Here is a 20,399-nt window from a genome sequence, read left to right as displayed (position 1 = left end):
CAGAGGTCCTTCTAGCTCTTCATCTCTGCAGCTAAGAGGGGTGGGAGCAGACCTCAAAGGTATCTTCCAGATGGCAATCGTTCCCTCCAAAGAATTGTTAAAGGGCATCCGAAGCCTCCAGTGGAGGACGAGACCCCAGGGGATCATCTCTTTAAGACTACTCCAATTACTCAAACAGCTGAGGACTTCTTCAGTCACCATTTTGGGGTCTGCGGGGCAGGGACAATAGAGATTTCTTTCAAGGGCCTTTTAAGGGAGAAAGGGGTGCTTCATCCTGCCCAGAGTTAATGGTTAACCTTGGATGGAAGCCGCCTTAGAGACGGAGTCCAGCCCCGCAGGGAGGCCCAGAGAAACAATCCCCGAAATTGTTAAAAGGACAAATGTATCCAACACTTGATTGTATAAATAATTTATTTCCGTTCACAGCATCATGTTTGCATCATAAAAAAGAAAGAAAGGAACCAAAAAAGACAATTAGAACAGAGAGGACTGGCTTGGGTGGGGAAATGAAAAAATGAAGAGGCAGCAAGGCGTTTTTTTTCTTGGATTCTAACATCTGAACAGATAGATAAAAAATATATAGATGAGTGGACGAGGTCTGCCATCAAACGGGCATCCCACCTGTCTCCTGGTAACCACTGAGAAGCCTCATGTGGAGGCAGGCCTCCAAAGCAAACCCCCGCCTTCATTCTTTCAGGAGCTGATGCCGTGAAGCATCCCTAAATCTGGAGGGGCCCTTAGCAAGGAAGGTGCACCTCCAACCCAAGGGGAAGGTGACACGAGCTGGGGGGTATAAAGGGACCGTGAGGAGGGATGCCGGAACATGACAGAAACAACAGAAATTCTGGGCCACGAGTGGACCGCGGACCGGGTTCCAGAACGAGACATTCCGACCGCCTTCGGGTCCCCCGTCGGTCTTGACAAAAAGACCAAAAATCCTGCTCGGGATTTCTGGAAATCGAGGCGAGACCGGGCCCGAAGACTTATCTCGAAACCTAACTCCAGTGAGCATCACACCATATTTGGCTTCTGCAAGGTCACAAAATAAATATATTATTTCTCTCCGGAGCGTGGAGCTAACAAATCTCAAAGTGCTTAATAAGAAACTGCGGCATGTGAAGAAACTCAAAAGAAAAAATCCAAACAAAAAACCACAGACACACGGACAACAAAATCTCTACACACAGTTTCCTTACATGATGGGACCAGCCCATTCAGAACTCAGCGAACGAGGAAGTGAATTACGACTGTGTAAACGGGAATTCCATCGCCTTCTCCATCCTGCCTGGCTTAGAGTCGGTCTCCACTAGGCTTCGAGGAAAGACCGGCTCGGGGAAGGGGCCGCCATTCCTGTCCCAAATTCCAAGGAGTCATCTGTCCCTACCAGCTAGACCAATGGGATTTTCAGCACAAAGCCAGTCCTGCTCTCTGGAGTTGGTTCTAAAGTGAGTTGGGGGAAAGCAATGGATCTAAAAGCGGCCTGGCCTTAGGATTTATCGGGAGATGCATTCCCATGCTCAAACCTGATAGCGGCCAATTTCCAAATGACTCCCTTGTCAGGGAATTTTCCAAAAGGGGGAGGGAGGGCAGAGGCCGATTACCCCAGTCAACATGGCTTCAAAGAGGAAATCAAACTCCAAGTCTGAAGTCTCCCTTCCGACAATACTGCACTTCTGTGTAAAATGACCAGCATCCTGCAACCAAGACTCCCAGTCCTGATTATAAACCATTTATTTCTTTAAAAAAAAAAAAAAAAAAAAGTCTTATTAAAAATACTTAACTCTTTTTTTTTTCTTTCCCCTTCAGCTTGCCAATCCTCCTTGGGCACCTGCTGGCCCGCGGATGCCATCCCGCCCCAACTTCCTCCTACCTCCTGCACTCTGGGGATCCCATCCACCACCCTGGGGGTCAGCGGCCGGAGCAGCGGTCCAGTTTGGACAGGAATTTTATAAGCAAAGACCTAGGTCGTTGTGCTTTGAAATCCATGCAGTCAGGTGGGCTTTTGCAAGACAAATGGGCTTGGGGGGCGGCGGGAATGGGGCGTTATATCAAGTACTATAATGAGACAATTTTGTGGAGTTCCTTCCACTGGACGGGCTGCGGTGGAGCCTTGTAATGACCCCAGTGGGCTCCACTTGGGGAGGAAAATGATAGCAAGGGGCACAACAAAGCCTTTTTCTCACTTTTTTTCCAATGGAAAGCTCCTCAGACCACCCTCCAGGACCCAGTTCACACGCCAAGGTGAGCCTTGCCAAGGTCCTCCTCAGCAGCCCACAGCCGCGGGAGATTTAGGACCGAGCAGGGGCGGCAGGGGCTGCCGGCTGCGGATCCCGGCCGGGCGGACCCGGGCCTAGATGCCCATCCCAGCATTCCGAGGGGCCCTTCCCATCCGGCCCCAGGCCCGAGTCTCCCCTTGCAGAGGCCCCGACTCGGTATTCGGCAATAAAGCGTCTCTTAATCGTTCCTGTTCCTTTGTTTGTGGGATAATGACCTAGACAGGGGCTGGACCCGAACCGGGCCGGCTGCGGGCCCGGGGGGAGGGGGAGCGGGGATGAAAGGCAGTTCTCATCCTGTGAAAGAAACGGGCGTTTTCTCGGCGGCTTTCCCTCGGCCGGCTCCCGGCGGGGCTGCTCTGCGGCAGCGGGGCGCCCCCCACACAGACAGCAGCGCGCCTCGCGGGGCCCAGGGCAGGAGCGAAGGAAGGGCAAACAGGGGCCTGCCCCGTTCCGTGAAGGGACCTCAGTCCGGGCCGGCCGTCCAGCCGCGTGGCCCTCCCCGGGCAGGGAGCCCCTCGGTACCGCTGAGGACCCACAGGTGCCGCCGGCCCTGGGGGAGGGGAGGAGGCCCCACGTCCGCTGCCCGGTTCCGAGCCGTCAGGGCCTTCCTCCCCCGGGGCCTCCGAGCCATTCTTCTCTTCCCACCGGGAGGGCGGCCCCAGCAGGTTGCAAGCCCCGAGCCCATCCCCCACCCGCCCATCCTCTCCCTCGGTCTCCTCCCCCTCCTCGGCCCGTGGGAAAGGGGGGAGATCAAACAAAAGGCCTCTCGGGCGGCAGGCAGCCCACGGGGGATGGGCGTTCGCCGGCCGGCCCTTCTGTCCCCCGGGGCCGGCCTGCCCGGGGCCGCTGACCCAGCTGTCCCGGCCGGCCCGGCTCCCGCTCACCGGCTGCCCATGGAGTTCTGGTCGCTTTCGGAAAACTCGACGCGTCGCTTTGGTTCTCGGATCTGGTTCCGCGGTGGGAAGAGTGGGTGTGTGCCGGGGGGAGGGGCGGGGGCGCGGGGCGGCCGGGGGGGGGGGGGGGGCGCGCCTTTACCGCTTCTTCTTCTGCTTGAGGGACTTCCTGCGCTTGAGGATCATCTCGTAGAGCTTGTCCATGCCCTCGGTGAGGCCCTCGCCGATGATGGCGCAGGCGGGCTGGACGTGGTAGGTGGTGGCGGGCACGAGCTCGGGCAGGGCCAGCTGCTTCTCGATCTCGGCCACGGGCAGCGACTTGGGCAGGTCCTGCTTGTTGGCGATGACGAGCAGCGGGGTGCCCTGGTTCTCGGCGAACTTGGTCACCTTGTGCAGCTCGGTCTTGGCCTCCTCCAGCCGGTCCACGTCCACCGAGTCCACCACGTAGATGATGCCGTCCGTGCAGCGGCTGTACGACTTCCAGAGCGGCCGCAGCTTCTCCTGGCCGCCCACGTCCCAGAAGTGGCAGCTGATGCCCTTGGCCGAGCCGTTGCTCAGCTTGATCTTCTCCGTGTTGAAGCCGATCGTGGGCACCGTGTTGACGAACTCGTTGAACTTGAGGCGGTACAGCACCGTGGTCTTGCCCGCCGAGTCGAGCCCCAGCATCACGATGTGCAGGGACTGGAAGGCCGAGATGTTGGACGAGATGTTGCCCATGACGCCGGCCAGCTCAGCAGCGGCGGGGCGGCCGGGGCGCCTCGGACGGCGCCGGGGCCGGGGCCGGGGCCGGGGGCGGGAGGCGCCCTCCTCGGGGGCAAGCCCGCGGCGGGCCGACTGCGGGCGGCCGGCCGGCCCCTCGCTCCCCTCCTCCTCCTCCTCCTCCTCTGGGTCCCGCTCGGGCTCCGCCGCCGGGGAGAGGCTGGGGGTCAGCGCTCAGGTCCTTGCCCCGGGGGGCGCACGGGCATCTCCGGGAAGCGCGGCTGCGAGGAGAGGCGGGGGGCGGGGCGGGGAGCTCAGGGCCCGGCGCGGGGAGCTCAGGGCCCGCCGCAGCGCCCTCGAACTCGGGCGCCGCAGCCGGGCTCCATGGGCGTCTAGCGCTCGCTGCTCCGGGGACGGCGGCTTTGTCTGCCGGGCTGCGCGGGCGGGGCGGGGGCTCTGCCGCGGTCCGGTGGCGGAGGGGGCCCCGGCTCGGCCGAGGGCGGTGGAAGCTCGGGCGGCCGGCGGGATGGGCCGCTCCTCCGCGGCACACGCCCCCCGGCTCCTGCGGGCTCACGTCCGGGCGCTCGGCGGCTCTGCAGAGGCTGGGGGCGCGGTGCAGTCCCCGGAGCTCGGCTGCTGCTCGGGCGGCGCCGCGGCTGTCTCGGCGGGAGGGCGGGCGGGCGGACAGTCCGGCCCCCGCGGCCCCGCTGGCGGCTCGCTGCTCCCCGCGGAGCCCGGCCGCTCCGGGCCAAGGCTCGCCTCCTCGCGCCGGGTGGAACGGAGCCCAGCTGCAGCCCCGGCCGCGCGCGCGACTCCTCCCCCTCTGGCGCGCGGGCACAGCCCCGGCCAGACACCCCGGCTGGGCGGGGCGAGCGGGAGGGGCGGGCCCTCGGAGGGGGAGGGGGCCAGTCAGCCGTCAGCTCCCGCCTTCCTCCCGCCTCCCTCCTCCCTCCTCCCTCCTCCCTCCTCCCTCCCTGCCGGGCTCCCGGGCCCCGCGCTGGCCTGGCGCGGGGGCTGCGTCCACCAGCTCGCCCCCCGCCGCCGGGGCCCGGGCCCGCAGCTCATCCCCACCCCCAGCCCGGGCCTCCGAGAACGCCCCTGGCCCCGCGGTCGCCCATCTCCCGTCCGCCGCTCCCCTCTCCCTCCCCCAACACACCCGCAGCCTGGCGCATTGGCGACCGCGCACCAGCGGGTCAGGGGGCACGCTCCCCGGGCGCGCGAGCCCCGAGTCCGGACGCCGCCCCTGGCTTAGGGAGGGCGCCTGGAGCCCCGCGCCCCGATGTCTGAGCGCCCGGCCCCGGCCCCCTCCCTCCGGGCCGGCCCAGTCCAGCTCTGTGCCCGCAGCCGGCCCGGCCCCGGCAGGCTGGCACGCGAGGGTGCCCCCGGAGAAGGGTCCTGCCGCCCCCCAGCCCGGCCCGATGGCCCCGAACCTGCGGAGGCGCGGAGGAGGCCGGGAGGCTGGGACCAGGTCCGGGCGGGGACCCTCTGGGGCCCGGGATGCCGGAGGGAGAACCGGCCCGGCCTCAGTCCCAACCCCTTAGGTGATGGAAGGAGGAGAATCCCTATTGGTGCCTTCATTGTTTTATGCTCATCATGAGAACTGGAGTTCATTTATTCAGTTGATTCCTTTGTGCCACGAGCAGGAAACTGAGGCCTGGGGCGGACTTGTCCAAGATGTCAGAGCTGGGATCGGGGAGAGCCTCGGAGCAGAAAGCGCAGCGGAAACCCCAGCCTCTGAGCAGGCCCGGGTCCCTCCCCTGCGGGGCTCAGCCATTTGTGTGGTCCCAGACTCCCCATCCCCTCCCGGCTGCGAGGAGGGGGGGGCTTCTGACCCTGTGCTCAGCGTGGGGTTAAATGCACAACATACAATAGGAAGGAGGGCCCGGGAAACCCAGGTTATTCTCTTTGGCCATTGAGGTGCCTCAGAACCCGGGGCCCAGGGCAGTGGGCTCCCCTGCAGCCTGAGCGGGATGGTCACCGCTGAGCTGGGATTCCAACCCAAGTTAGAGGATGCTGACAGAAGAGAGATTGGTCCTAAATCCTCTGCCCCCCCCCCCGCCAGCGTTCTTTGTGCTTTACCTGCTGCCCCCCCCAAAAAAAAAAAGACACACAAGGAAAAATCTCTCCTTCGGATGCCTGGGAAAGAGCACTTTGGACTGAAGGGATCTGGCTCCCGGCTGCTCTTTCTCCTTCCTCCCTGTGCCGGTGACCCCCTCCTCTCTAATAAATGAGATGAGATCCCGCCTTAGACGGTGTAAGGCTGGGGGGAAGGGGACACAGAACCTGGGCAAGGATTAGAATCTGGTAGCTCAAAGCAAAGACAATGGAGAGAGAGACCTGAAGTCAGGAGAGTCCAAATCTGGAATCAGACACTTACTACTGTGTGATCCTGGGCAAGTCACTTCACCCTGTCTGCCTCAGTTTCCTCATCTGTAAAATGAACTGAAGAAGGAAATGGCCAAATGCTCCAGTTTCTCTTCCAAAAAACAATCAAACCAACCCAGACTGACTGAACAATAACAATAAAGGAGTGTAGATGTAGGAGGATTATCTAACCCAATCTCCCATTTTACAGGGGAACAAACCAAACAGAGGCCAGATATGGGAAATAACTTGCCCAAAGGTCACGGGCAGCTGGGATTTGAACTCAGGACTGCTGTTGCCAAATCCATTATCTGTCTCTCCACTGTGCACTCCATTCCACAGGACAACAGGAAAGCTTTCTTTGGAGAGGAAGGGTTGCTGCCTCTATTTCTAAGGCAGAAGGACACTTCCCCTACCCACACTAGATTTTTTTTAAATGAGGATAAAAACACATTTATTATCAGGGGATCTTGGAAATGCCAAGTGGAAAGGCCAGACCAAAGATGTGCTTGGAGATGTCAGCCGGCCTGTCATGCCTGCCCACCTGGAGGCTCTGGGGACAGCTGCCCTTTGGATACTGGCTCTGGCTCAAAGCTCCCTCGGCCCCGTAAGAAACTCACTGGCCCACAGCTTCGTCCCTCAGGTTCTTCCTTTTTCAGCATTGGTGCAAATATTAGATACCGCTTGTTTGTGTCTCAAAGCCGGTTTCTTTAAAACCGCATTGGTAAGTTTTAAAAATACATACATAAATAGATTTTTTTTGAAAAGAAACCTACTTGGGAAGGTAGACTATTTCTATACTCTTTGAACATGTAGGAAAAGTGCCCTCCACTAATCCCAATAGGCACCTGCTCTTCAGCTTGGAAGAAGTGCTTAGGGCTGAGGAGGCAAGTGATTTGTCCTAGATCACTCAGCCAATGTGACAGAGACAAGATTTGATCTCAGATCCTCCTGCTTTTAGCTGCTTCTACCTCAGTGTATAAAAGAGGAAACTTGACAGGCCATCCCTTATCCTTCTTGACCATCCATCTCTGTGGTCATCTCCCCTCCCCTATCCCTTTCTCTCTAAGTCATCCAGCTAAAAGCTACAAAGTCAAGGGAATTCTTCCTGATATCAAATCTAGAATTGACTTCCATCAGAAACCTTACTGGGCTACAGAAATGTAAGACATTAATTATTTTAATGAATAGGTAGGTGCAACTCCCAGTTATGCTTATCCAAAAATAAGAAATGATCTCACCTCCTACATAAAGTCCCAACTTACAAGGCAAAAAAACAGAGGGAAGAATGATGTTGTTGGAATGACAGAGGAAGTGCAAGATGATTTTTTTTTTTTGGTTTTTGGTTTTTTAGTTTTGTCATAAACCTAGTCATTTTAACCCAAAACAAATATTCTGGGAAACCAGGAAAATCACTAAGGATCTGAAGCATTGTTATTGACAATCAGCTTTTCAAATAGGTCAGTTCATTTTAATTTAAGTCAGAAAAAAAAGTCATCTGATGCTCCCATTTTTCTTCATTGCTTGGGTTCCCTTGTTTTCCTTCATATTTTTCAGCGTGGTCACTTCTGCTTGGTTGGTGCAATCCCAGATTGCTCAGCCAATGTCTAGAGACAGACATGTGGTTGTTCCAGTTGTATGCATGCATGTATAAATGTGTATAGGTGCATATATGTTTGCTTTTATAACTGGAGCTACTGACACGATCAAGTAGGACATGTCAATAATATCACAGGTTCTCAGGTTTCCAGCCAGAAGGAACTTCAGAGGCCATCTGAGCCATCCCTCTCGTTTTATGGAAGAGAAATTCAGCCCCAAGAAAGTCATGGTATTTGTCCAGCATCCCACGGTTGGTAAGAGGCAAACCAAGAATCAAACCCAGGTTGTCGGATTCAGATCTCATGATGTCATTTTTGATCCTCAAGTTCACCTTAGTGATATCTCCTTAACCTGCATGATCTTCACCGAGCTAATTAATGAATGAATGAAGCAGGAAATGAACCTACTGACAAACAAAGGAATTAACTTCTCCCCGGTTTTAATAAATCAGGGTAAGTCCTGAAAAATACATTTTGGAACAATTTTAAGGGCGGACTTATTCAATTCAAGCATTGACTGATTAATTATCGCCTCTTCTGTGCCAGGCACTATGCCAGGTGCCGAGGAATAGAGAGACAAAAACAAAACTGGGGGGGGGGAGGAGAATGTACAATCTGCACACAGATGAATACATTCAAAGAATCTACAAAATGATTGTAAGAGGGAGGGGGTACCAACAATTTGGGGATGTCAGAAAAGTCTAGGGCAGCACTGTGGATAGAATGCCAGGACTGGAGTCAGGAAGGCACCTTTGGGAGTTCAAAGGTGATTTCAGACACTAACTAGCTGCATGATCCTGGGCAAATCACTTAACCTGTTTGCCTCGGCTTCTTCATCTGTAAAATGAACTGGCGAAGGAAGTGGCAAACCACTCCAGTATCTCCGCCAAGAAAACCCCAATGGGGATAAAGGAGAATCACACAAGATTGAAAAATTACTGAGCAACAGCAAAAGAACAGTCTGGAATATCCGGTGATCTGAGGATGTCAGACCACAGGACAGAGCCATATTTCATGATACTGACCCGGAGAATCTGTTCTTCCTCAGAAACTCCATTACTCTTTCAGCCTCTCTTCCCAATTTCCTATTTCATGCCCCCATTCCCCAAATCTCCAATTAGCCAGAGCAAGCCAGATGAGGGAGAACTTGGAGTGGCCCTTCTGACAGCCTGCGATTTACTCTTTTCCTAAATGGAAGTAAATAAAATGTGCAGCTAATTAAAATACCTCCTGAGAGACCAGAGAGAATAGAACCCATAACAGTTGTTAGCCATGATCTCCAGTTAAATAGGTTAACCCGAGAAAAAAAACTCAGAAGGGCTTGGCTAAGAGACACCCTAGCTCTTATTGAGTATTTAGGAAGAACAGCGAGGATTCTCTCATCAAAATTCCATCCATCCCTCCATCCATCCATCCATCCATCCCTCCCTCCATCCATCCATCCATCCATTCATTCATCCCTCCATCCATTCATCCATCCATCGATCCATCCATTTATCTATCGATCCATCCATCTATCCTACCCCCTCCCCTTTCTCAGTTCCATCTTTCCTATTCGGAGCCTAATTGGCCTGTTTGGTGACTGACTTATCTTAGTCTCAGCACTTCCTCCTAACTGACGTTATACGGGAGCGCCCTCTATTGATAGTGTGTCCTAATAAGTGAATGCTGACTTTTTAGCCCTTAAACTTGGTCATCTCTCAGACTTTGATCTTCTTGAAGCAGAAACACACTTCCTGTCCCATCCCTATACAAAGTCCAGGAGAATATTTGCGAATTGTTTCTGGGGTTTCTATTGATTTCTACTTTAAATGAAAGAGTGAATAATCAAAAAAAAAAAAAAAAAAAAAAAAAAAAAAAAAAGGAATAAAAGCATCCCAGAAACCAAGTCCAGGAGAATATTTACAAATGGTTCCTGGGATTTCTATTGATTTCTAATTTAAATGAAAGAGTGAAAAAAAATTTAAAAAGGAATAAAAATATCCCAGAAACAAAGTTCAAGAGAATATTTACAAATGGTTCCTGGGATTTCTATTGATTTCTATTTCAAATAAAAGAGTGAATGATTTTCCAAAAAAGGAATAAAAGCATCCCAGAAACCAAGTCCAGGAGAATATTTGCAAATGGTTCCTGGGATTTCTATTGATTTCTAATTTAAATGAAAGAGTGAAAAAAAAAATTTAAAAAGGAATAAAAATATCCCAGAAACAAAGTTCAAGAGAATATTTACAAATGGTTCCTGGGATTTCTATTGATTTCTATTTCAAATAAAAGAGTGAATGATTTTCCAAAAAAGGAATAAAAGCATCCCAGAAATCAAGTCCAGGAGAATATTTACAAATGGTTCCTGGGATTTCTATTGATTTCTAATTTAAATGAAAGAGTGAAAAAAATTTTAAAAAGGAATAAAAACATCCCAGAAACAAAGTCCAGGAGAATATTTACAAATGGTTCCTGGGATTTCTATTGATTTCTATTTCAAATAAAAGAGTGAATGATTTTCCAAAAAAGGAATAAAAGCATCCCAGAAATCAAGTCCAGGAGAATATTTACAAATTGTTCCTGGGATTTCTATTGATTTCTACTTGAAATGAAAGAGTGAATAATTAAAAAAAAGAAAAAGGAATAAAAGCATCCCAGAAACCAAGTCCAGGAGAATATTTACAAATTGTTCCTGGGCTTTCTATTGATTTCTACTTCAAATTAAAGAGTGAATTTTTTAAAAAGGAAGAAAAGCATCCCAGAAACTCTGAGGTAGCTGTTAACTCAGCCTTCATCCAGTTTAACCAGTTCCTTGAATAAGAATCTCTGCTCCTTCTCTCCATAGCAACAAAAACAGTCTCAGACATCTCTAGCCTTTGCTTGGATATCTCCAGTGAGGGGGAGCTCACTACCTCCAAGATAGCCCATTTCACTTTGGGACAAATTTCCTTGTTCACAAATTTCTTCTCAATCAGAGGAATTTTCCCCCCTTGGAAACTTCCACTTATTGCTCCTAGTTGTCCTAGCGGAATTAATCCAATTTCTCCTCCATGAATCTTGAAGACACCTCTCAGATCTCTGCCTTCTTCCCTTTACTGCTCCTCAGTTTAATTCTTTACCACTTCCTTAAGCAATCCTCATGAATCAAGCTGAGATCTGTGAAAGATCTTAGCTTTACAAGGTCATTCCCACCACATCCAGGACCATCTCCAGTTGTTGGGACCTAGATCTTGCCACTGGCCTGGTAGCTCTGGAGAAGACAATGAGCTTGGTGGCTGCACAACCCCCCTCACTTAAATCCAATTCCCTCATGTGGTGGGCCATCAGCATCTTGATATCATGATCCTTTTCAAGAAAACAAAGGACCAACAAATACAACAAACAAATGTCATCAAAATATTCCCAGAAAGCTCAGAATGAATAATATATGAGTATAGATCTTCAATCTGTGTGTGCACACACATACATTCATCTTAGCAAAATCTATGGGGACATTTTTTATGATTTTCAATTAATCCAATGACATGTCCCCCAAATGGAAAGTAAAACTAATCAATTAACAAGCCTACTGTTTGCCAAGCTAGGGACTAAGATTTGAGAACCATCCTTTTCATGAGGAACTCTCTCTACAACAAGATTGAGCAAATTCTCTGCAACTGTGAATCTTAGACATGCATTTAAGGATCTTCAAGGACCTATAAAATCAAAAACAAAATCATGTCTGTCCTTGACAAGCTTACATTATAGCTACTGAGGCAATATGTATATATGTGAGTCTGTATAAAAGAGAAACAAGAGAAGGTCAATGTGTGGGGTGAAAGGGAGAAAGAAGTGGGGAGGAAGCTGAGGCTTCTGGGAGCTGGAAGTGAATAAGTAAGAGTGTGCTCCAGGCATGGGATGAGCTAATGCAAAGGCATGGGCATGGGAGTAACAGTAAGGACAGTTTGGCTGGGTTATAGAGTAAGTGGAGGGGAGGAATATGGAGGAGAAATCTAATTCCCATTCACTGAAATCTCTCAGGACTTGCTTTCAGAGGTGTGACTGTAATACTAGAAAACCTTTCTACATTTCAGTCATTAACACTTCCATTCAATTAAGGATCATTAAGGGACTTCCCATTAGCCAGTTGGTTTAGGAATTCAGTGACCAGTGTTAGGATTTGTTCGTATCTTAGAGCATCTTAGCTTTGTAACCACAGGGGACACATTGACTTCTCCCTTTATGTCTGAAATTACCAGGGATATTCTCACAGGGTCTGAGATAATGTTTGAAAAGACGGACTTAGGGGCAGCTAGGTGGTGCAGTGGATAGAGCACCAGCCCTGAATTCGGGAGGACCTGAGTTCAAATCTGGTCTCAGACACTTAACACTTCCTAGCTGTGTGACCCTGGGCAAGTCACTTAACCCCAGCCTAAAAAAAAAAAAAAAAAAAAAAAAAAAAGATGGACTTAGATTTACAAAGGATCTCAGAGAGATGAAGTGACACAATCTCTGCATTTTTACAGATGTGGAGACTGAGTCCAAAGGAGGGTAAATGGCTTGCCCAAAGTCACACAGGCAAAAAGTATTGATCTGGGACTCAAATCCACAGTTTCTGCTACCAGAATTACGTTTCTTCCTCTTTTTTTTATCATGAACTCATTCACAAATAATCTTTTCCAAATGCGTAGAAAGGAATTATATATAAATCTGTAAACTTTTGTGACATGGCATTTTTATATCTCTTCTTCTTCAATTAAATAAGGTAATGACATTTGACCTCATTGTGTCTCCTTATGAATTTCTTTTGGTTTTCTTTGAGATATTTTTATGAAGTTTTTTGAGGTTTTTAATTTTTTTTTAATTTTCCTTTTCTGTCTACACCTTCAAAGCCTTTGTTTGTTATAAGTAAATATAGTCCAGCAAAACATATTGGCCATTTCTGAAAATGTTCACCTTACTCTCCCCCTCTACTCTATCACCTCTCAATCCAGTGGAGAGAGTTGAGCTTCATCTTAATTGGTAAGGAATTACAATTGATCAGAGCATTTATCAGAGTTCCAAAACCTTTCAAAGTCATATCCCTTTGTGTGGCTCTGGAGATCACATGCATCATTTCTTCGGTTCTGATTACTTCCCTCAATACACACAAGTCTTCTCATGTATCACTGAGACTACCCATTCATCCTTTTTTAGTACAATAATCCATTTTTTCACAGATCACAATTTGTGCAGTCATCCTCCCAAATGGCATTGAGGACTTTGCTGAAACAAAAAGTACTGCTGGAGATGTTTTTTGCATAGCTGGGTTCTTCCCCCTCTTTCTCTCACCGCCATGGAGCACTTGACTAGTACTGGTGTCAGTGGGTCAAAAGGCGCATCCAGTCAGTGTTTTGGGGTCCATTTCCAGGTTCTTTCCATCACACTCCTCCGATGGTCATTAGCCTCTGCTGCCACTGAAGCCATCCTCCTCATTTTCAGGTTAGCCAGTCAGACTTTCACTGGGCAACCTAAGACATTGGCTGCCAAGGAAAGCACAGCTTCTGAGCCTTAAGCTTCCCAAGCAGATCTGGCATTTATTTCCTTTCTGAGACAGCTTATCTCCTGGTTGAAGGATGGTTAAAGTCTCTATTCACAGGAGGTAAGGAACTCCAGACCCAGAAGATGGAAGCAGCACCGGACTCAAGCTAGCATAAGGGAAAAGCCACCTCTGCTACAGAAAAGGAGTTTCATCGCCAACACCCAATAGCATTCTAGATAATGAGAATCTGTAGTCATTTAATTCTGCCTGAAACAAAAGTTCATGTTTGTAGTGCAATGTTTTCCTGCTGTTATTATTAGGCTGTCTTTGAAAAATTAAAAAATGAAAAAAGAATTAAAAAAGAAAAAAAAAATGACTAATCAGAGAGTAATGGAGAAGGACCAGAATGAAGGAGGTCATCAAAGCAATGTATGATGGAAAAAGAAAATAGATTGCTCCCATAGTGAGGATAAAGGGAGGCAAAGAGGCAGCTGGAAGCTCCACAGGCAGCTGCTCAGAGGAGATGGAGAAAGGCATCCAGCACTTTGGACAGAGCCTGGGGCTAAGGAATGGAAAGACATGAATTCGAGGGCACCAGATGAGCAGATAGGGATAGCCACACACTGAAGAGAACAGAGAGATGAGGAAAGCTTTGAGGCTTAGAAAATGTTTTCGGGTGCGCATAGTGTGCTGTGTGGTGAACGAGAGACCAAGTGAATGAAGGTCAGTGTTTTCCCCATGATCACATAGTAGGTTAACACTGAAGGCAGGATTTGAACACCAGTGTCTTGACCTTTCTCAGTAAACCACAGCTGTCTTCCTCCTGCCTTCATTCCCCAAAGCACAGGCAGGAATTAGGGTTTTTGCTGCTTCCCAAAGGCAGATCTGAAAACCACAATCACTAAGCGGGGCAAGAGGCAGTGGAAAGAATGAAGTCAAAGGACTTGGGTTCAATCCTAGCTCTACTCTCTGTGTGATCCTTGACAAGTCATTTGACTTTTCTCTGAGGCAGCAGAAGATGGAGGGTTGTACTAGGGGGGCTATATCTAGGACTCTAATTTCACTTTTCAAACCTGAGTCACAGGGAGAACTAATGGACCCTCGAGGAGCAGTCCCTAGCCATGAATTCTCTTCTCAAGTGAGGGGGCTGAGCCAAGAGATACTAAAGACTATTCTAATTCTAAAGCGATCAGCCTGTGACGATGAAGGTCATCACATGTAGCTAGCACATGCAGAAAGGAGTAAAGATGGGGGGACCATTTCTTAGTGTTGTTCTCCCTGAAATTCACCATTGCAATGTAGACAGCATAGGGTAGACTACAGTCTCCAACCTCATTCTTATTTTTGCTCCTATTGCAATTGAAACGTTAACTTACAGCCAAACTAATGTGAAAGAGCATGTGACATGGGATGAAAAAGCATAGAGGAGGATAGTGAATCTGCACCACCAGACACTGCTAAGAGCAGATTTCTTGGGTGAGATAATTTTCTCCACGGTTCGCCTGAAAGATGGAAGGGGTTCAGGATAAAAGTTCCATTTCCTGAGCAGGCAGGAAATGAACAAGAAGATAATAGTTTTCGTGCATCCAGGATAGCTTCTATTTCACCAATGGATAAAGATGGTAATGTATGGCAAACATATGCATTTATAGAAATAAGCAGCAGAACAATAATCAGAGAAGTTAAACAGGTTATATCCATCAATTTGGTACTGAAAAGTGAAGGACTCTGAATCTTGATAGAATTTTAGCTGTGCCCAGGAGAAAACCATCTCACCCAAGAAGTCTGGAGGTGCAAGTGCTGGGAATCGCCATTCTGACTTCTCCCATGTCCCAAAAGCTCTGGAGTCTTTAGATAGTTCCTCCCTCTCACCCTCACCTTTTCTGTGCCCACCTCTGCTTCTTTCTCCTAAATCTCCCTGCTGATCCAAAGTCCCCTCTCCTTACATTTCCATGTAGCAGCACTGGGCTTTCTTTGAGGGACTGACTCCAGGTTTGCCTGAGATTATGTAGGGAAGCATTTGTGAAATTTGGCACCTGTTCTGCAATTTAGCATTTTAGAGAGCAGCCTGGGGCCAGAGCAGGGTGAAGTCTGTGCCCAAGTCACACAAGATGGCACATCTCCCCAAAGCCAGGGCTCACTCTCCAATCCATGGGGCTGCTCTCAGAAGAGACCAACAGAGCAAAGCATGCTCGTCTACATTGACTTTACCTTTCTATGTATCATCACTAAAAATCCAATTCGAGATAGCTTTTTTCATGCTTACCGGGGAAGCCTTTTTCTGTTCCTGGTAGCATCTCTCACTAACTTCAAAACCCCAATGGCTCAGTGGCTTCCCTTCAATCTAGCAGAATTACGACTCTCTGAGCTGGAAGGGGCTCCAGATCTCCTCTATTTTCTCTTTGTGCCATGGAATCAGGTTTACTTTTCGTTTCAGTATCTTGTCTCTCAGTCACTAAAACACTTAGGCTCCAAATACAGAAAATGAGACCATGCCGAACAGTCTTCGAATTCCACTCCTAAGCAAGAAGAGATGATTCCAATGTGAGTTTCATGCCTTTGGATTGGAATTTCCAGACAATGACTTTTCTGTAATAAACGCATTTCTTCCTCTACCACTAGTATTCAGTTCCTTAAGGAAATTTTCATCAAAGAACCTCTGAAGTTGAGAGATTAGTGGCTGGTATTCAGGAGGTAGGAAATTGCTGCTTTCTCTTTACTCTTTGTTTGAGGAGAAGAAAAACTTGGCTGGATACAGTTGATTTCCAGTTTTGTTTTGTTTTTTGTTTGTTTGTTTGTTTGTTTGTTTGTTTGTTTTGTAATTGGGTTTCTCCCTTGAACATGCATATGGGCAAAACTGAAGGGTGGAAGAGTGAAGCTGATAAAGCCCTGGATAGGGAGTCAAAGGGCCCAAGTACAAATTCTGGACATCTCCTGGTCATAGGACCCTGGAGAAGTCTCTCAGGATCACAGATTTCCAGCTAAAAGGAGTGTGGATCTGGATTTTATTTGACAGTAAAGAGAAACTGAGGCCTAAGGAAGTTGGGAGAAAGTTGAGTTTTGAATTCAAGCCCCCTGCCATAAATCTAGCCTTCCCTCCATGACCACACGTACTTCAGAGCCCCATTCAGAGGACTCATTCTTACACTATCTATCTCATCTAAGTTACGGTGAACAATGGAATCACAATGATGGCATTTCTATGGTACTGGCCCAGCGCCCAACAGCTGGTTCTTTCCAATTGTTGGTAACTGGTAGTGGACATTATACAGCAGCTGGGAAAATGTGTCACAGGCTGAAAGGAGGAAGATTGAAAACGTCCTCACTCTTCTCCCATTCCCCTCCACCCCTGTCCGTCCTCCTGCCTCCATCCCCACCACCACCAGGCCAACCTTGGCTCTTGTTATTTCTACTTAATTAAAATCTACTTGGCCAGGCCCGGGAAACAGGGGAACAATGATGCTTTTGTGGTTTTATCAAGTCCAGCTCAGGCTTATTGACTGAAGCTAAGCTGAATAGAGTTTGTCAGTCCAATCGAATGGTTCCCTTTATTTAGAGAGCAGTCACTTAGGAGGGTGGTTTCCTCTGGATAATGCACCGTGTTTGCTCTCCCTGCCTCTCCCCTCTCTGCATCTCCACTTGGCCATTTGGGCCAAGAACTCCTTTTGTTCGGGGAATGGTCACTTCTGATTAATATTTCCTCATGATAACTCGCCTGGCACCTCCTCTGGGCTCCATGTTTTTTTTTTCATCAGTGCCTGACTAATTAGCATTCTCCCTTCATAGGAGTCTCTGTGTGCTGCAAGAAAACCTTCCAAAAATTCACATTTTCCAAGTATCCTTTTCTCCCTTTTTTGCCTCACAATGCGAGGACTTATCACGAATTTTAAAATGCCAATGGCTCTCCTTCTCTATTGCAGAACTCTCTCAAGAGCTGGAGGACTCAGATACTTTTTATTCCAATCCATATCTGAAAAATAATCCTCTCCTTAATGGACTCAGAAAGTGGGCCTTGTTAGTGAACCTCCAGGCAGGGAGAATTCACCTCTCAGCAGGAGAGGTGGGCCTGGATCTACAGGACTCAACAGGGCACTTGGAAGACCCATGTTTGAACCCTGATTAGGAGAAGGTCATTATGGCTCTTGTGAAAGACCCCAGTTTCTTCATCCAATTCTGATTTCAAGATCCTCTACTATTCTATAGTCCTCACTATTAAAACTCTTAATTGTAGTATCTAACTAACTAATGCTAATTTTTTTTCCTGAATATCCTCTCCCTCAAAAAAGCTGAAATAATGTGGATTGAATTGTGTATATCTTAAGCTCTCCCAGTGTTTTTCTTTACACTCACTTCCTTTCAGAGGCTGGAAACAAAAGAAAGACTTTTGTTAATCTGTGTCTCCTTCCTATCTGGGAAAATCATTTATATACAACACTTATTAGCCTCTAGTCTTTACAACAGGATTCCTTGCCTGCCTCTTTTTTCCTCCCGTGAATCTTCCAGCCCATAAATGTCACCAAGTCGATGATCAGTTATAATGAAAAAGAATTCTGCCATTGATAATAATCCCAGGATTGCTCAGGAAGGGTGATTAAGGAGTGATCTTGGGCAAAAAATCCAAAGAGAGGAAGGGGGATGGAAGAAAGGGTGCTGAACAAATAACATGAGGGGTGGGAGGAGCTATGTGATAAAGGGGATGTGGGGGAAAATAAGCCCTGGTGAAACCTCATCAATAGTGATCAGAGTTGATGTTTCCCCTGAGGGGTGGACCTCCCAAGCTGACTTTTTTTTTGCTTATTCTTGTGCTTGCATCATTAAGGGCTGGAGTAGATTCGTGGAGGAGGTGGGATTTGAATAGAAGTTGAAAAATACACAGAGAAACATATTTAACATGTATTGTTCGACCTGCCATCTGGGTGGGGGGAAGGAGGGGGAAAATTGGAACAAATGGTTTGGCAATTGTCAACGTTGTAAAATTACCCATGCAAACATGTGGTAAATAAAAAAAAATTTAAAAATAAAAAAAGAAAGAAAGAAAGAAAGAAAGAAAGGAAAGAAAGAAAGAAAGAAAGAAAGAAAGAAAGAAAGAAAGAAAGAAAGAAAAGAGAGAGAGAGAGAGAGAGAGAGAGAGAGAGAAAGAAAGAAAGAAAGAAAGAAAGAAAGAAAGAAAGAAAGAAAGAAAGAAAGAAAGAAAGAAAGAAAGAAAGAAAGAAAGAAGGAAGGAAGGAAGGAAGGAAGGAAGGAAGGAAGGAAGGAAGGAAGGAAGGAAGGAAGGAAGGAAGGAAGGAAGGAAGGAAGGAAGAGAAAGAAAGGAAGGAAGGAAGGAAGAAAGAAAGAAAGAAAGAAAGAAAGAAAGAAAGAAAGAAAAGAAAGAAAAGAAAGAAAGAAAGAAAGAAAGAAAGAAAGAAAGAAAGAAGAAGAAAGAAAGAAAGAAAGAAAGAAAGAAAGAAAGAAAGAAAGAAAAAAGAAAGAAAGAAAGAAAGAAAGAAAGAAAGAAAGAAAGAAAGAAAGAAAGAAAGAAAGAAAGAAGAATACACAGAGAGGATCTGAGTAGATAAGATGAAGCTGGGTTCTATTATATTTTTTCCCCCCCAGGTTCTATTATTTTTTTTTTTTCCTGAGGCTGGGGTTAAGTGACTTGCCCAGGGTCACACAGCTAGGAAGTGTAAAGTATCTGAGACCATATTTGAACTCGGGTCCTCCTGAATTTAAAGGCTGGTTCTTTATCCACTGCGCCACCTAGCTACCCCAATGAAGTGGGTTCTATAAGGAAGAAAGCTCTAGCCCAAAAGGCAGGGAAATGGGCCCTGGGCTGGGCCACCATCCAACCAATCACTCTCTGTGTTGCATTAATTCATTGGTCAAGTGAAAGCGTAACAATCTCTGAAGTCTTCTCTATTCCTAATAGTCAGTGATTGAATGACCTCTGGTAGACTGAAATCTAGTCAAGCTGTCTTCAACCATATTGAAAATATGCTGCTAAATCCTCTCTTTCTCTCTGTCATGGTAAGCAGCATAGAACTAGGGCTTTCATAATTATTTCATAATAATATTTAATTAGGAAAGAGGGAGAAATCACCAAATCAGAGGAAGGAACATTTCATCCAAACATTATGTCCTGCTCAAAGTATGATGGGAAAGGAGTCCCTACACCCCCAAGGAAATCCTTCTTAGGGCTCAGGATACCAGAAGATTTTGTCCAATTTTTGTGACCTTTTTTTTTTTCTCATTCAACACAGTATTATAAATCTCACCAGCACATGGGTGGATCAAGCTCATTAGATGCTGCTAGGTCAATTTAAGAAGCTTCTGTCCCTTTTTGCAACCTAGCTGATATGTAAATCAAATGAGAATGCTTTTCATCTTTTCTAGTCTCCTTGGTAAAGGAGGCTGGACTCCCGGCTCTCTCTCCCTACTTTTATTATGAAAAATATTAGCATCTTCTTATCAGAGAAAGAGCTCTAGAGTAAAGAGTAGCATGTTTCCAAGGCTATCTAGTCCACTTCCTACCTGAATGAGAGCCCCCTTCTACAGCACCCCTAAAAGGCACAGCATTTGTTGAAGACCTCCACTGAGAATGAAGTCATTCCCTCTGGAAGCAGCCCCGGTCTACTGTGAGATGATTGTAATGGTTCAAACTGTTCCAACCTCAAGCCTAAATCTGCCTTTCTATAACTTCCATCCATCATTCTTTGGTATAACTTCCAAGGCAAAGCAACATAAAACTGTTCCTTCCTCTGGCCTGTCATGGGTCTCGCTTTGTAGCCAGAGGTCTGAGTTCTACAGAGAAAAAGAGCACCTGGGATTTATAGAGAACTTATTTACCAAAATAATTATAGCACCGTGTATGTGTGTGTGAGAACACTTCCAACACAAGGGCCAAGCATGACTTCTCTGGCTGTCATAGGGCCATAGATCGTAAGCTAGAAGACACCATCTGGTCCAATCCCTTTATTTTCATGGAGGAGGAAATGGATTCCAGGAGACATTGTGACTTGCCCAGTGACTTTGCCCAGTCAATTCAAATGCTAAGAAGTAGAAGAGGTAGCATTTGAACTCATGTCAAGCTCTACTCTCCTCCCATCAT

General features: G+C 47.7%; 1 protein-coding gene across 1 annotated transcript; it reads right to left on the bottom strand.

Annotated features, from left to right (window-relative positions):
• Positions 1 to 393: 393 nt before the first annotated feature.
• ARL4C (ARF like GTPase 4C) lies at positions 394 to 4,685 on the bottom strand. Its single transcript, XM_074264423.1, has one exon. The coding sequence runs from the start codon at positions 3,884 to 3,886 to the stop codon at positions 3,308 to 3,310; it is 579 nt and encodes a 192-aa protein (XP_074120524.1). The 5' UTR covers positions 3,887 to 4,685; the 3' UTR covers positions 394 to 3,307.
• Positions 4,686 to 20,399: the final 15,714 nt, after the last annotated feature.

The sequence above is a fragment of the Sminthopsis crassicaudata genome, chromosome 4 (assembly GCF_048593235.1).
Source record: "Sminthopsis crassicaudata isolate SCR6 chromosome 4, ASM4859323v1, whole genome shotgun sequence".
Classification (NCBI taxonomy): Eukaryota; Metazoa; Chordata; class Mammalia; order Dasyuromorphia; family Dasyuridae; genus Sminthopsis; species Sminthopsis crassicaudata.
Note: the sequence above shows the minus strand (reverse complement) of the source record. Positions and strands in the feature narration are given on the sequence as shown.

Coding starts and splice junctions, on each gene's coding strand:
- ARL4C (XM_074264423.1), bottom strand. CDS start 3,886: ATGGGCAACATCTCGTCCAACATCTCGGCCTTCCAGTCCCTGCACATC.